Here is a 15,966-nt window from a genome sequence, read left to right as displayed (position 1 = left end):
GACAAAGTATTTAGACTATTTACATTTAATGTAATAATGTATATCTATTAACTTGCTTTTCTATCTCTCATCTGTTATTTCTTTTTTCGCACTTTTCTGCCTACTTTTAGATTAATCAACTATTTTTAAACACACTGGGAATAGTATAAGTGTCTTACAATAACATACTTCCTCTGACTTTTGTTATTGCTGCCATGCATTTTACTTATATATATATTATAAACCTTACAGTACATTTTTATTATACTTGTTTAAGTAGTCAATTATATACATATATTTTAAAATATTATTTATATTTTTTGGCTGCACTGAATCTTCCTTGCTGCATGCAGGCTTTCTCAAGAGTGGACTTCTCATTGTGGTGGCTTCTCTTGTTGTGAAACAGAGACTCTAGGGCGTGCAGGCTTCAGTAACGGCAGCATGCAGGCTCAGTAGTTGTGGCACACAGGCTTGGTTGCTCAGAGGCCTGTGGGATCTTCCTGGACCAGGGATCGAACTCAAGTCCCCTGAATTGGCAGGCAAATTCTTAAGCACTGGCCCACCAGGGAAGTCCAAAGTAGTCAATTATTTTTTTAAGCGATTTTAAGAGTAAGGAAAATAATCTATATATTTACTCCTGTAGCTGTTTCCAGTGCAGATTTTCCATTTTCCATTTTCATTGTATAAATTCAGATTTGCATCTGGTATCATTTTCCTTCTGCTTGAAGTATCTACTTTAACATTTCTCATAGTGTGGGTGGGGGTTTGCTGGTGATAAATTCTATCAGTTACGTGGGGAAGCATCTTTTCTTCCTTCACTTAAAAAATATATTTTTGACAGATATAGAATTCTAGGTTGACAGCTTTTTTCTTTTAATATATTAAAAGAATGTTTTAACGTATTGTTTTCTTACTTGCAATATTTGTTATCCTTATTTTTGTTTCTCTGTAATGTCTTCTGTCTGACTGCTTTTAAGATTTTTTTCTTTATCACTGGATTTGATTATTATGTACCTTGATGTAACATTCTTTGTGTTTCAGATTTTGTTGAGTTTGGAAAGCAGGTTCATGGGTAAAGATGCTGATAGGTGGATTGAATTAGTGCTGGGAGCTTATGGATATTTTCTTCATATAGCTTCAGTGTTGTCAGTGAAGTAGAGAGCAAGGTCACTGGCTGAGACTCAGGACAGAAGAGATGTTGGAGCATAAGAGGAAGTATAAAGTTGTCATCTAGGAGGGTAAGAGAATTAATGGAGTAGAGAACTATAATATGGTCTTCAGTCATCTTTAAAGGGCCATTTAAAATTTGTGATCATGAATTTAAAGTCAGTATGGCTGAGTGTTTTTCGTCTTCCAGTTTCACCTGCAAGGATATAGGCACTTAGTAAATACAGTATTGAGTTAGCCAGGATTGTGGTTTTGCCAAGTTTACAGTAACTCAGAGAAGGGCAGGGAGTTGAAGATGTATGTGTGTGGGGGGAATGATTATATTGATTGCCCATTGAATATAACTATATCAAACTTCCTCAACGAGAGCAGAAACTATCAGAAGGCAGTTCTCTGCATCGAGAAGATGTTGAACATGTACTTGGTGACCCATGTACAGGTGAGTCCTTTCAGTTGAAAACCAAGAGCTAAAGGAGGTTGCATTATTGGAGCAAATTTACTGTTAATCAATGAAATGCTTTGTGAAGATCTTGACATGGGCCAAACAGCTTTTGTTTGTCTTGGCTTCCCCCAATTAGGACAGCCTTACCTACATCAAGCTCCCACTGCTCTCTGAACACCAGACATACTGGACTTCTTCCACTCCCTTGCACTTGCCACACACCTTTGCATATGTGGCTCCCCCTATAGGAATGCTTTACCTTTCCTTGGTAATTTATTCATCCGTTTTTCAGCCCTTCTAGTAATTCAAATAGTTCTGTAAATTTAGTATCTAGTTAGTATGCCTAATGTTTAGTGCTTGTCACAGTTTTAATTTTATTTTTGTATTGTTGATAGCTATTTCCGATTATACCATAAGCTTCCTGAGGATAGGGACCCCGCTGTTAACAGTCTCTGGCACACTGGTAGGTATTAATAAACATTTTTGAATAAACACAAGTAAAAGCAAGTAAATGTGATATGTGAAGCTTGGTGTGGAGAGCTACATCTTTCTTTTCGAGAATTCACAAGAACCTGACTAATGCTATTACACGCCCATCCTCCAAAGCTTTGCCCGGAACTCTGCTCTGGCACACCCGGCCAAGGCAGGACACAGAAAATCCTTTTAATCCCTTCAGTTAAATTCAGTCGCTCAGTAGTGTCGGACTCTTTGAGATCCCCTAGTAATGCCCTGGGTTTCCTTTATAGCTCAGTCGGTAAAGAATCTGCCTGCAATGCAGGAGACCCGGGTTCGATTCCTAGGTCGGGAAGATCCCCTGGAGAAGGAAATGGCAATCCACTCCAGTATGCTTGCCTGGAGAATCCCATGGACAGAGGAGCCTGGCAGGCTACAGTCCATGGGGTTGCAAGAGTCGGACACGACTTAGCGACTTTACTACTAGTAGTAATTCTCCTGTGCTTCCCTGGTGGCTCAGAGGTTAAAGCGTCTGCCCGCAATGCGGGAGACCTGGGTTCGATCCCTGGGTTGGTAAGATCCCCTGGAGAAGGAGATGGCAATCTACTCCAGTATTCTTGCCTGGAGAATCCCATGAACGGAGGAGCCCGGTGGGCTACAGTCCACGGGGTCACAGAGTCGGACACGACTGAGCGACTTCACTTTCAGTAATCCCCTGCTGCTGCTGCTGCTAAAGTCGCTTCAGTCGTGTCCGACTCTGTGCGTCCCCATAGACGGCAGCCCACCAGGCTCCGCTGCCCCTGGGATTCTCCAGGTGAGAACACTGGAGTGGGTTGCCACTTCCTTCTCCAATCCATGAAAGTGAAAAGTGAAAGTGAAGTCGCTCAGTCGTGTCCGACTCTTCACGACCCCATGGACTGCAGCCCACCAGGCTCCTCCGTCCATGGGATTTTCCAGGAAAGAGTACCAGAGTGAGAGCAATCCTTTGGTGCAAGCTAAACTGAGAGGCGTCTGCGCACTGGCCTTGCCGGATATACGCAAGAGAATGGGGGCGGGGGCTCCGGTAACCTAGGCAACATCCCGGAAGCCGCGAGCTGAGTTAACTTGTGGCGGGCCTGACGGTTCTGCAGCTTGAAGTTTTAGTCGTGGTGGAGGCAGCTGTTGGGAAACGACAAGGCAGGTTGCAATGATGGGGCGGAGGCGTGCAGCCGCGGCCCCATGGAGTCTTAAGAACCCGGGCTACAGGGCGGGGCGAGCGGTGGTGGCGTCTTCCTGTTTCCCGGGGTTTCAGGCGTCTGGGTTGAGGATCCTTACTACAAAACGCACCTGCGACTCCTTGTGTTTTGCGAGTGCGTGTGCCTGTTAGGATACTGTCTGGGTGTGTTTGTGTCTAGCGCGCTTCGTGTAGGAGCATCCTGAGTGTGTGCGTGCGCTTCACTTTCGGTCACTTCTGCGTAGTGCTAGAAATTGATGTGCCGTAATGTATTTTTCAAGGAATTTCTGATCACGCAGGAGAAAGATCAACTACCCAGAGTACTTGGGAACACGGCAGATCGTTTAAGTCGAAAGGGTTTCTCAGGAGGGTCCCCCTGAATGAGTTCTGAAGAGTGAGAGAGAGTTAACCCCGTGGAAAGGGAGTGCGAGTGTGACAGGTGTTCCAAACTGAGCATAAGGAGAGGCCGGGACTGTATGCGAAGACGAGAGCTTCGTTTTAGGATGTGTGGGAGATGTGAGAGGAGAAAAGACTGCAAGGAAAAGTCAGCCAGGCTACCCGGAGCGAGGAAAGGGCCTGAGTGCCAAGCTGAGTTGGATTCCTCTCTGCAGGGGAGAGCTGTTAACATCTTTTGAGGGAGGAAGTAAAGTGTGGAGAGCTAAACTCTATCTATATATCTGGGTAGGAATGATTGGAGGGATAGAGTTCGAAAAGAGGTTTTGTTTCCCTTTGATCCGTTTTCCTCTAGCCAGAGTGGGTTGGCTAAATACCATCATAATTGACCCTGCTTAAAACCTTTCAGTGTTTCCTGTATGTTTTTAGGATAGTGTTCAAATTGCTGTGGTGCTCAGGGCCACGTTCTGGCCTCTGCCTTTCTCTTTGTCCTCTTTCTAACCCTCTCAAATATTTGTTAGTCAAACAGAACCTCTCAAACCCTTTGTAAATGCACTTCCCTGACCCCAACCTGGAACATTCTTTCCCCCACTTCTAACTTTTATTCATAGTTCTGCTCTCAGCTTAAACATTTTTAGGGGAGTTGGAGGAGGTGGCCTTTTCTCACTATTTACAGCAAGTTGGGTATTTCTTTGATACTGAATTTCCTTCCAACATTAGCCTTTTATTGCAATTGCACATTTAATTGTGTTCTGACACGCTAAGTTCTGTGAGCGTCCACAGTTATTCAGCTTCCTCTGTCTCTGTTGCCTGGCTCTTGGCAGGTGCTTTCAAAATAATAGATGGATGATGAAGTGGGTGAGAGAATGTGTGAAAGGAAAATCCATTAGAAATAACGAGAACCTGTAAAATGCATTCATGGTAGAGACGAAGAAGAGGAGACATGAGAGAGATACTGGAAGGAAAGAATGAATAGATTCTGGTATCTGATTGGCTTTGAGACAAGAAGGTGATGCTAAGGTTTTAAACTGGAGCAACTAGAAGGATAGTAATTCTGTAGTTCAGCATTATTCAGCAACGTTTACTGACCAAGCCAGTTACATATCAAGAACTAGAGATGGTAGGGAGCTGTATATTGGCCATACTGTATTTGAAATATTTGGGAGATGTGCGCAGAAGCCAGGTTAGAAACAAGCATTAGGGGTTTGAGGAAAGGTGTGACTCTTTGACACTCATTTTCACAGTGCATTTGTGTGCCCAGTGCACTGATAGCTTTGCTCAAGGGTGTAGGTGAAATCGCTGAGGGAAGATGTAAACTCTCCTTTGGTGATCTAGAAAGTAAGCTCTGTGACAACTGACACCATATTAAACTCATTTATTATTATGTCTCCAGTGTCCAGCCAGGGCCTGGCATGTGTAGACTCTCAAAAACAATTCTTGGACATAGAGATAGGGTGTCTGATAGAACGAAGAGAAGACTGGCATAGAACTGAGTGAAGATCCTTGATTACATAGAATGTGAGGAGGTCCTACAGAGCCTGTGAAGAAAAAGAGAAAAGAATAGGAGAGAAACCAGGAGGAAGTGTGTCATGGAAGCTAAAAGAGGGGCAAGTTTCCAGGAGTGGGCGTCCGTAGAGATGGAAAGGGCCAGAGAAATAGGAAACCAATAGGCCAGAGAAATAGGGACCAATAATTTTAGCAACTAGGAAGCTATTAGTTTTTAGATTTTCTCCAAAGAAACCCAACCCAGATTTTCTATGCTAATTTTAATTAATTTCTATGCTAATTTTATTATTTGACTTGTTAGCCCTGTAGACCATTAGCCTATCTCTGTAGTTTCACGTTTCAGCATGTAAACTATAGCTCCCTTATGACACCTGGTACCTGTAAGTGGCACAGAATCCCCTTCTTAGACCACAAAGTCTGATCCTTGGTCAATTATTGGTGATGTTCAAGAGAACACTTTACAGCACGTAAGTAGTTCCTGTATTGTAAAAGTTTGAAGTGAACTGGGGATTAGTAAATCCAAGTGCTGAAACAGGTTTCTCCTTCGTGAAGTTGGTTGGTGAAGGGAAAGTCAGAGGTGGGACAGCAGCTTCGTTATCCTGTGGTGAACTTCGCCATTCACAGGCTGGATTTTAGAGTTGGCCAGTGCTTTCATTTTCTGTTGTCCGTTTTTCAGTCACTCAGTTGTGTCTGATTCTTTACGACCCCATGGACTGCAGCATGCTAGGCTTCCCTGTCCTTCACTGTCTCCCAGAGTTTGCTCAGACTCATGTCCATTGAATCGATGATGCCATCCAACCATCTCATCCTCTGTTACCCCCCTTCTCCTCCTGCCCTCAATCTTTCCCAGCATCAGGGTCTTTTCCAGTGAGTCGGCTCTTCACATCAGGTGGCTAAAATATTGGAGCTTCAGCATAGTCCTTCCAGTGAATATTCAGGGTTGATTTTCTTTCAGATTGACTGGTTTGATCTCTTTGCTCAAGAGACTTTTCCAGCACCACAGTTTGAAAGCATCAGTTCTTCAGTGCTCAGCCTTCTTTATGGTCCAACTCTTATATCCATACACTATTATGTACATTTTCTATGTTGTATAGCAAATTATCGCAAGCTTAGTGGTTTAAAACAGGACACATTTATTATCTCACAGTATCCATAGCTTAGCTGGGTGCTGTGATTAAACTGTGGGAGTCTGTATTCTCGTTTGGAGGCTCAACTTGGGAAAAGTCTGCTCTAGGCTCATTTCCTTAGGTTGGCAGATTCATTTCTCTGGGGCTGTGTGAGTTCTCAGCTTCTGACCAACTTTCTGCTGGAGGCTGCCCACAGCTCTCGGAGTTCCTTGACACATGCTTTTTTCATCGAGTGTCACAGCATGGCAGTTTGCTTCTTCAGGGCCAGCAGGAGAGATTTCTTCTGTTCTTTTTTCCTAGGAAAAAGACTTTTATAACAGAATATAATCACTGGATGACATGTCCACATTTGCCTTATTTTGTTGGGTAAAACAAGTCACGGGGAAAAGCAAAACAGACTCAAAAAGCTAGTCATAGATCTTGCCCAAACTCATGGGGAAGGAATTGTAGAATGGCACAACTTGTTGGGGCTTCAGGAACACAAGAGACACGCGCTCATTCCCTGGGTCAGGAGGAGGAAATGGCAACCTACTTCAGTTTTCTTGCCTGGAAAATTCCATGGACAGAGGAGCCTGGCAGGCCACAGTCCCTGGGGTTGCAAAGAGCTGGATATGACTGAGTGACCAAGCGCGCACACAGCTCATTGGGAGTCATCTTAGAACGATCACAGCCTGCTTTGCTAGGCTAAATTGAAGTGGAAAAACGAGGCACTAGTATATACTGTCTTAGTCCATTCAGGCTGCTCTAACAAAATGTTGGCGACTGAGTAGCTTATAAGTAACAGGAATTTATTTTGCATAGTTCTGGAGTCTGGGAAGTCCAAGATCAAGGCGTGAGAATGGCCATATTCTGGTGAGGGTCCTCTTCGTGATTTATAGCAAGCCCCTTCTTGCTGTATCCTCACAAGGTGTAAGGGACTAAGGATCTCTTTGGAGAACTTTTTTTTAATTGCATAGACATTTATTAAGATATTTATTTGTTTATTTGCAGTAGGAATATTCTAGACTTTGGGACTATGCTCAAAGGTGGACCAAATATGTGATTTTGTGTATAACAAAACATATTTGAAATTTTCAAAGATGAACATGGAAATACAAGAGTAACTTATAAAAGTCTGTTTTCTAAGAGCACTAATCCCAGTCTTGAGGGCTCTGCCTCCCAAAGGCCCTACTTCCCAAAGGCCCCACCTCTTTACACCTTTAGGGACTAGGATTCAACATATGAATTTTGGGGAAACACATTCAGACCATAGCATGTACTACCTTCATTTGCCACTGTATTTGTTTGTTACCTGAATATGATTTCTTTGGACGTAACATTTTCTTATGCTAAAATTGTTTAACTGTTCTCGTTTACACAACTAATACTCAGGCATTTAATCTATTACTTATATTAATTTCTGTATCTCTTTGCCTAAGAAAAGCTCTTATATTTAAATATGTCGTATCCAATGGTGACCATCAGAAGTCACCATTAGTGTACAAATAGCTATGATAAAAAATACTCAAATTTTGATATTATATTGACAGCCTCACCATCTAAAGAAACAAGTATATGGGCCCTTTGATTGCTCATAAACCTTTGAATACTTCAGATTCAAGGATGGTTTTTCAGAATTGAGTCTGGTAGAATTTCAGCCTCTGAGTAAATGTAGTATTTTAAATAATATAACTTGAAATAAATTATTTTAAGAGTAACATAGGTTCATTGTAGAAAGCTTAGAAAATACGGAACCAACCAGAGATAACTCAGTTTTAGTAATGTTTTCTAAAAGGTACATCATTATAATTAGATCTGGTTTTGAGTGTCGCTCCCAGCTCTGTCCATTATTATTTGTGCGCCTTAGAGTAATATCTCAAAACCCCTGCTTTTCTCGTTGGGGAAAGGAGGTTAAACATTGTTGCTGACATCATCATCATTAATCCTTAAATAGAACTCAGTGTGTTCTAGGCAGGGTTCTAAGCACCTTATGCATTTACAGTTAGTGGCAAAGCTGGGATGTGAACCCACACAGTCTGGTTTTACACTATACTCTTAGCTACTGAGCTCTAGTGTATCTTACGGCACTACTCTCATTGGGTTGTGGGATTAAATGTGAATTGTTTAGCACAGTTTAGTCACTCAGTTGTGTCTGATTCTTTGCAACCCCATGGACTGCAGCACGCCAGGCTTCCCTGTCCATCACCAACTCCTGGAGGTTACTCAAACTCCTGTCCATTGAGTCGGTGATATCATCCAACCATCTCATCCTCTGTTGTCTCCTTCTTCTCCTGCCTTCAATCTTTCCCAGCATCAGGGTCTTTTCCAGTGAGTCAGTTCTTTGCATCAGGTGGCCAAAGTGTTGGAGTTTCAGCTTCAGCATCAGTCCTTCTAATGAATATTCAGGACTGATTTCCTTTAGGATTGACTGGTTTGATCTCCTTGCAGTCAAGTAAGTGCTTTATTAATAATGTATGTATATTAACATCATTGAGAATATACTGTATATATTTTTGCATTGTAGTTTTCACACTGAACCTTCTATGTATTTCCCTACATTCTTCATAATATAATTTTAATGAGTACGTAGTTCATCATATAGATTACTGACATTTTGTGATTCCTCTTTGTTTTTGCAGAGTAAATTGAAGATCTAAGTGGCTAAAGAGTAAAATACATTAGAAACTGTTTTTGAACACTATTAGACGTTTTCCATATTTTTTATAGCGGCTTTATTGAGATATGTCACATACCATAAAATTTAGCCCTTTAAAGTGTACAGCTTAAGTTTTTTTAGTACATTGATAGGAGTTTTGAAACCATCACAACTAATTCTAGGACATTTTCATCCCCGCCGAAAGAAACCCCATATCCACTAATCTATCACATGTCTCTATGGACTTGCTTATCCTGAACATTTCATATAAATGGAATCATATAATATGTGACCTTTGGTCATATATTGGCTTCTTTCTCTTAGCATAGCCAAGTTGTAGCATGTATTAGTAGTTCATACCTTATTATTGCTAATTGATATTATATAGTATGGATACACAATATTTTATTTATCCCTTCTTCAGTTAGTGGATACTTGAGATGTCTCCACTTTTTGTCTATTAAGAATAATGTTGTTATATATACATACAAGTTTTTGTGTGGACATAAGTTTTCAGTTCTTTTGGGTATGTAGCTAGGACTTGAATTGCTGAGTCATGTGATAACTCTGTGTTTTAACATTTTTAGGAATTGCCGAACTATTATCCAAAGTGGTTATACCATTTTACATTTCCAGTAGTGATATATGGGAATTGCAGTTTCTGCACATTCTTGTCAAAACTTATTTACATCTTTTGATTATAACTATCTTGGTGGCTGTGAGGTAGTAAGCATCTCATGGTTTTGATTTGTGTTTAATGACTGGTGATCTTAAACATCTTTTGTCATGTTTATTGGCCATTTGTAGTATGTTCTTTTGGAGAAGGCAATGGCACCCCACTCCAGTACTCTTGCCTGGAAAATCCCACGGACGGAGGAGCCTGGTGGGCTGCAGTCCATGGGGTCGCTAAGAGTTGGGCACGACTGAGTGACTTCACTTTCGCTTTCACTTTCATGGATTGGAGAAGGAAATGGCAACCCACTCCAGTATTCTTGCCTGGAGAATCCCAGAGATAGAGGAGCCTAGTGGGCTGCCGTCTATGGGGTCGCACAGAGTTGGACACGACTGAAGTGACTTAGCAGCAGCAGCAGCAGCAGTATGTTCTTTGGAGAATTATCTAGTCAAATCTCTTACCCATTTTAAAATTGGATTTTTTGTTGTTGAGTTTTGAGTTCTTTATGTATTCTGGATTAGTCACTAAAGTTGTGTCCGATTCTTTGCAACCTCAGGAACTGAAACCAGTCAGGCTCCTCTGTCCATGGGATTTCCCAGGCAAGAATATTGGAGTGGGTTGCCATTCCCTTCTCCAGGAGATCTTCCCAGTCTACAAGTTACTTATTAGATGTATGATTTGCAGATGTTTTCTCCCATTCTTTTGGTTGTCTTTTCACTTTCTTGTGTCCTTTGGAGCACAAAAATTTTTGGTTTTGATGAAGTCCAGTTTATTTTTTCTTCGGGTGCTTGAGTTTTAGTGTCACTTCTGAGAAACCATTAGCTTCATCCAAGGTTTATGAAGATTTATGCTTATGTTATTTTTCTAGGAATTTTGTGCTTTTTGCTCTTACACTTAAGTCTGTGATTCATTTTAAGTTAGTTTTTATGCTTGTTGTGAGGTAGGCAGTCTTACTTCATTCTTTTTCATATAAATATCCAGTTGTCCCAGTACCATTAATTAAAAAGACTGTTCTTTTCCCATTGAATTGATTCTTGGCACTCTTGTTGAATATAAACTGACCAAAGAGTATAGTTTCGTTTTGGTCTCTTGGTTCTGTTCTATTCCATACCTTTTAAAATGACATATATGGCTCTGACATTTACTGTGTGACCTTCATAGTCAATTAACTCTTTGTCTCGTAGTTTTCTCATCTGTAAAATGAGAAAATACTTAATGGGATTAGTGTTAGGATTAAAGGCAATGATATATGTAAACAGTTTAGAATACTCCCTAGCTTAAGGAAAGTGGTCAGCAGCTAATTCCATCATTATTACCACCACCACTGACAGCATCATCAGCATCATCACTATCACTATAATAACTTGATGTTATTCTCTACCTTGTATGTGATTCATCTCCTTTGCTGGATTGTACACTCTGAAAATAGATACCGTGTTTAAAGAGTGAATTGATGGGATATATGTATATAAGAAGCTAATTCACTTCTTTGTACAGCTTTGTAAAGCAACTGTACCCCATTTTTAAAAAAAAAAGTGAATGTGGTTGCTAACAGTATGGGCCAACTCTTGAGAAATACTTGGGTTTAGTCATCTTTATCACAGTACACTAAATGATTTTTTTTAAAAAGAGGTCTTTAAGAAAAATATTCAAGTCTTTGTTTTAGGATCATTTGGAGTAAGGGGGTCAGCTGAAAAGTTTTGTAATTTTTCAGGTGTGTAAAGAAGTTCTGGGATAGGAGTCATGTATATCTATTGCTTTTTAAAAATCGTGTATGTGTTCTCCAATCCTAGTGTTCAGGCAGTGTGAGTCTTGTTCTAATTTTGTATAATGTTTAGTCTAGTGCCCTTAGCATTGCTATTTTAAGAGTGGCAAGCAACTGTTGGCAATTTTCAGATTCTAGCTTAGTATCAATAATGACACTCGTTTAGTATTATGTGAAAAATGTACTAGAGATGGTATCATAACTCACTCATTCTCTAAAATTTAGCCACCTTTATTTTTTTCTTTTGCAATTTTTAAAAATATTTTTTCTTAATTTAAATTTATTTAATTGGAGGCCGGTTATAATATTGTATTGGTTTTGCCATACATCAACATGAATCCACCACAGGTGTACATGTGTTCCCCATCCTGAACCCCCCCTCCCACCTCCCTCCCCATACCATCTCTCTGGGTCATCCCAGTGCATCAGCCCCAAGCATCCTGTATCCTGCATCGAACCTGGACTGGCAATTCGTTTCTTATATGGTATTATATATGTTTCAGTGCCATTCTTCCAAATCATCCCACCCTCACCCTCTCCCAGAGTCCGAAGACTGTTCTATACATCTGCGTCTCTTTTGCTGTCTTGCATACAGGGTAATCGTTACCATCTTTCTAAATTCCATATATATGCATTAGGATACTGTATTGGTGGTTTTCTTTCTGGCTTACTTCACTCTGTATAATAGGCTCCAGTTTCATCCATCTCATTAGAACTGATTCAAATGTATTCTTTTTAACGGCTGAGTAATACTCCATTGTGTATATGTACCACAGCTTTCTTATCCATTCATCTGCTGATGGACGTCTAGGTTGGATGTCCTGGCTATTATAAACAGTGCTGCGATGAACATTGGGGTACACGTGTCTCTATTTTAAGGTAAATACACATGTGTCTAGTAGTGATTTTGAGTGTTAGATGCTTCAAAACGAACCCCAGCTATCTCTTGCTCTCCTTCTCCTACATTCATATTGTCCACGTGGAACTGACATTTCCTCTATTCATTGAGAATTTGTGTAATGGGCAACAAAGCTTGTGACTTGTTCTAAATCTCTGCTTTAGATTGTAACTGCTGTGTTCCTGGAGTTCTTTATTAGTCACATATATTTAGTTTGTTGACTTGCTATCATAGTTATCATATGATAACATAACATAGATGACTTTTATCATAGTTATCAGTGTCAGCATTCTAATAACTGTGAAGGGAATGAGCCAAGGCTTTTGGTAGCCTGTTCCTTTCATTATGCTTAAATATGTCTTCTGATATTTAAAAATTTATTTTCCTAGATATAATTTTCCCTCTCTGGTGATGATTAATTATTAGTTTTTCGTGTATTAAAAAATACTGATATGATTATTACTCCTAGATGTCATTTGTCCGAGTGAACCGTTATGGTCCCCGTGGAGGAGGAAGGAAAACACTGAAAGTAAAGAAGAAAACATCTGTGAAGCAAGAATGGGATGTAAGTCTAGGAAGAATAATGTGCGGTTTTCCCTGGTGGCTCAGTTGGTAAAGAGTCTGCCCGCAGTGCGGGAGACCCGGGTTCTATCCCTGGGTTGGGAAGATCCCCTGGAGAAGGAAATGGCAATCCACTCCAGTATTCTTGCCTGGGGAGTTCCATGGACAGAGGCATCTGGTGGGCTACAGTCCATGGGTCGCAAGAGTCAGACACGACTGAATGACTAACACACATAACATTACATGGAAGGAACAGACACGATGGCATGACCCTAGGCTCTCAGGATGGTTCTCTGAATGGGGTTAGCATGCAATACAGTGGAATGTGTTTCTGGGCATGTGATAGCCTAGGTCTTAGAGGAAAGAGCAGATGCCTTTGGGGAGTTTTTAAAGAATACGTATGTTGAGGCTATAACTTCCACCTCCTTTGAAGAACTGAAATCTTAAAGGAGTGGGGAGTGTGTTTTTGAAAAGCCCCCTACCTCCACTTTGAGAACTCACTGCTTTAAGGCAACTCTTAGCTAACTTATGTCACTGTTTTAAGGCAACTCTAGTTAGCCTGAAGTGTGACATTTTTTGGAACATATTTTAGATTTGCCCATAGCAACCCATGATACCATAATCATGAGATTGGTATTTTTGACTGAAAAAAAGTGGGTAGTCCTTGCTCTATTATCAAATTCTTTTTTGCTCACTTCCAGAGACTTGTCAGTTTCAGTACAAAGGTTCTCATAAGATACAAGACAAGCCTCGGGTATCTGAGGCATGATCCCTGACTTCTACCCTGAGTACCATGTGGTATTATCAAGGGGATTTTCTCTTTTGGAGCCTGGTTCTTTGATTTAGACATGAGACTTTAGGTGCCTTTACTTTCTGTTGTGGAAAGTGACTGGTCAGGGACTAGTATGCATCTTAGGGATTCTTTCGGAATTAGAATATTCTGGGTTGTAGCCAATCACTCTAGCCACATCTGCTGGGAAAACTGACAGCCTTAGAAAGTGGGAGAGATGGATTTCTCTTTGTTTAGATTGCTTTGTTGTCATCTGCTTATAAAATAGTAGAAGGATGTGACTCTAAGGTAATAAAACTGATTAAAAAGGAAAAAATCGCTTAGAGAATGTAAAGCTGTCCCCTTCAGAGTTGGGTACTTTGGGAAGTTCCATATGTAACTTCATATGCTGCTGATGCTCAAAGTATAATTAGAAGCCATCATTTGCAACTGCATTCAGAACCTTCCTCATTTCATTTGTATTATCTGCAGTGCCGAAAGAAACTTTGTTTTTTGAAGGCAGACTGAACTTGAAAGTAGTTATGGGTCTTTGGGTGTGAATGGTCAATGAGAGAGGAGAGATGAACTGAATAAAACTATTGTGGTGAAAATATTGAGACGTTTTCTGAAATAGCTTGTAAATTCGATTTAAAGGCAGTTTCAGAAGAAAATACTGTTGATCCTTGAACAACATGGGGTTAAGGGCACTGACCCTGTGCACAGTTGAAAATCCACATCTAATGTTACGTTTGGCCCTCCAGATCTGTGGTTCTGCATCCGTGGGTGCAACCAAATGTGGATCTTGTAGCACTTCAGTATGTGTTTATTGAGAAAAAATCCACGTGTATAAGTGGACCTGTATAGTTGAAACTCACGGTGTTCACAAATATACAATGGAATGTTATTCAGCCATAAAAAAGGAATGAATTTGAGTCAGTTCTAGTGAGGTGGATGAACCTAGAGCCTGTTACACAGAGTGAAGTAAGAGAAAAACAAATATCATATATTAACATATATATATAATAGAGAAAAATGGTACTGATGAACCTACTTTAGGGCAGCAGTAGAGATGCAGACATAGAGAATGGACTTGTAGACACAGTGGGGGAAGGAGAGGTTGGACGAGCTGAGAGAGGAACATTGAAATATACACATTACCACATGTGAAATAGACAGCCAGTGGGAATTTGCTGTATGACAAAAGGAGCTCAACCTGGTGCTCTGTGACAACCTAGAGAGGTAGGAGGGGGTGGGAGGTTCAAGAGGGAGGGGACATATGTATTCCTGTGGCTGATTCATGTTGATAAATGGCAAAAGCCAACAAAACATTGTAAAGCAATTATCCTCCAATTAAAAATAAATTAAAAAAAACCCTATACTGTTCAAGAGTCAGATGTAGTTTTAAGCAATATTAGTATTAATGAAATTATATTTTCTCCCATAAAAATATTTCTAAGCATACCACTCAGTTCAGTTCAGTTCAGTTTAGTCACTCAGTTGTGTCTGCCTCTTTGCGACCCCATGAATCGCAGCATGCCAGGCCTCCCTGTCCATCACCAACTCCCGGAGTTCACTCAAAGTTATGTCCATCGAGTTGGTGATGCCATCCAACCATCCCATCCTCTGTCGTCCCCTTCTCCTCCTGCCCCCAATCCCTCCCAGCATCAGGGTCTTTTCCAATGAGTCAGCTCTTCGCATGAGGTGGCCAAAGTACCAGCTTTAACATCAGTCCTTCTAATGAACGTTCAGGACTGATTCCCTTTAGGATGGACTGGTTGGTTCTTCTTGCAGTCCAGGGGACTCTCAAGAGTCTTCTCTAACACCATGGTTCAAAAGCATCAATTCTTCGATGCTCAGCTTTCTTTATAGTTCAACTCTCACATGCATACATGACCACAGGAAAAACCATAGCCTTGACTAGATGGACCTTTGTTGGCAAAGTAATATCTCTGCTTTTTACTATGCTATCTAGGTTGGTCATAACTTTCCTTCCAAGGAGTAAGCGTCTTTTAATTTCATGGCTGCAATCACCATCTGCAGTGATTTTGGAGCCCAGAAAAATAAAGTCTGACACTGTTTCCCCATCTATTTCCCATGAAGTGATGGGACCAGATGCCATGATCTTAGTTTTCTGAATGTTGAGCTTTAAGCCAACTTTTTTCACTCTCCTCTTTCACTTTCATCAAGAGGCTTTCACTATATACCTGAATTTTTGTTACAGTTATTAAAAATAATTCTCATGATCTTGTCATTGTACCTTGTATTTTGCTAAATCAGTATGAAAGGATAATGGCTTTAGTATATAAAAGACTTGAGCTAAATATTACCTGTGGCCCAAAAGTTAGGTCTTAGAGTATATCAGAAGTTTTTCACTAGACTCAGTTC

General features: G+C 40.6%; 1 protein-coding gene across 1 annotated transcript in view; it reads left to right on the top strand.

Annotated features, from left to right (window-relative positions):
- The first annotated feature begins 3,120 nt into the window (after positions 1-3,120).
- SPICE1 (spindle and centriole associated protein 1) overlaps positions 3,121-15,966 on the top strand; it is a 60,672-nt gene continuing 47,826 nt past the window's right edge. Inside the window, exons 1-2 of the mRNA XM_052640468.1 lie at positions 3,121-3,217; positions 12,721-12,816. Of these exons, the coding sequence (XP_052496428.1) occupies positions 12,721-12,816 (96 nt within the window). The 5' untranslated portion in view covers positions 3,121-3,217. The remainder of the gene's footprint in view (positions 3,218-12,720; positions 12,817-15,966) is intronic.

The sequence above is a fragment of the Budorcas taxicolor genome, chromosome 1 (assembly GCF_023091745.1).
Source record: "Budorcas taxicolor isolate Tak-1 chromosome 1, Takin1.1, whole genome shotgun sequence".
NCBI classification, from domain to species: Eukaryota; Metazoa; Chordata; class Mammalia; order Artiodactyla; family Bovidae; genus Budorcas; species Budorcas taxicolor.
This window is presented reverse-complemented; position numbering and strand designations above follow the sequence as displayed.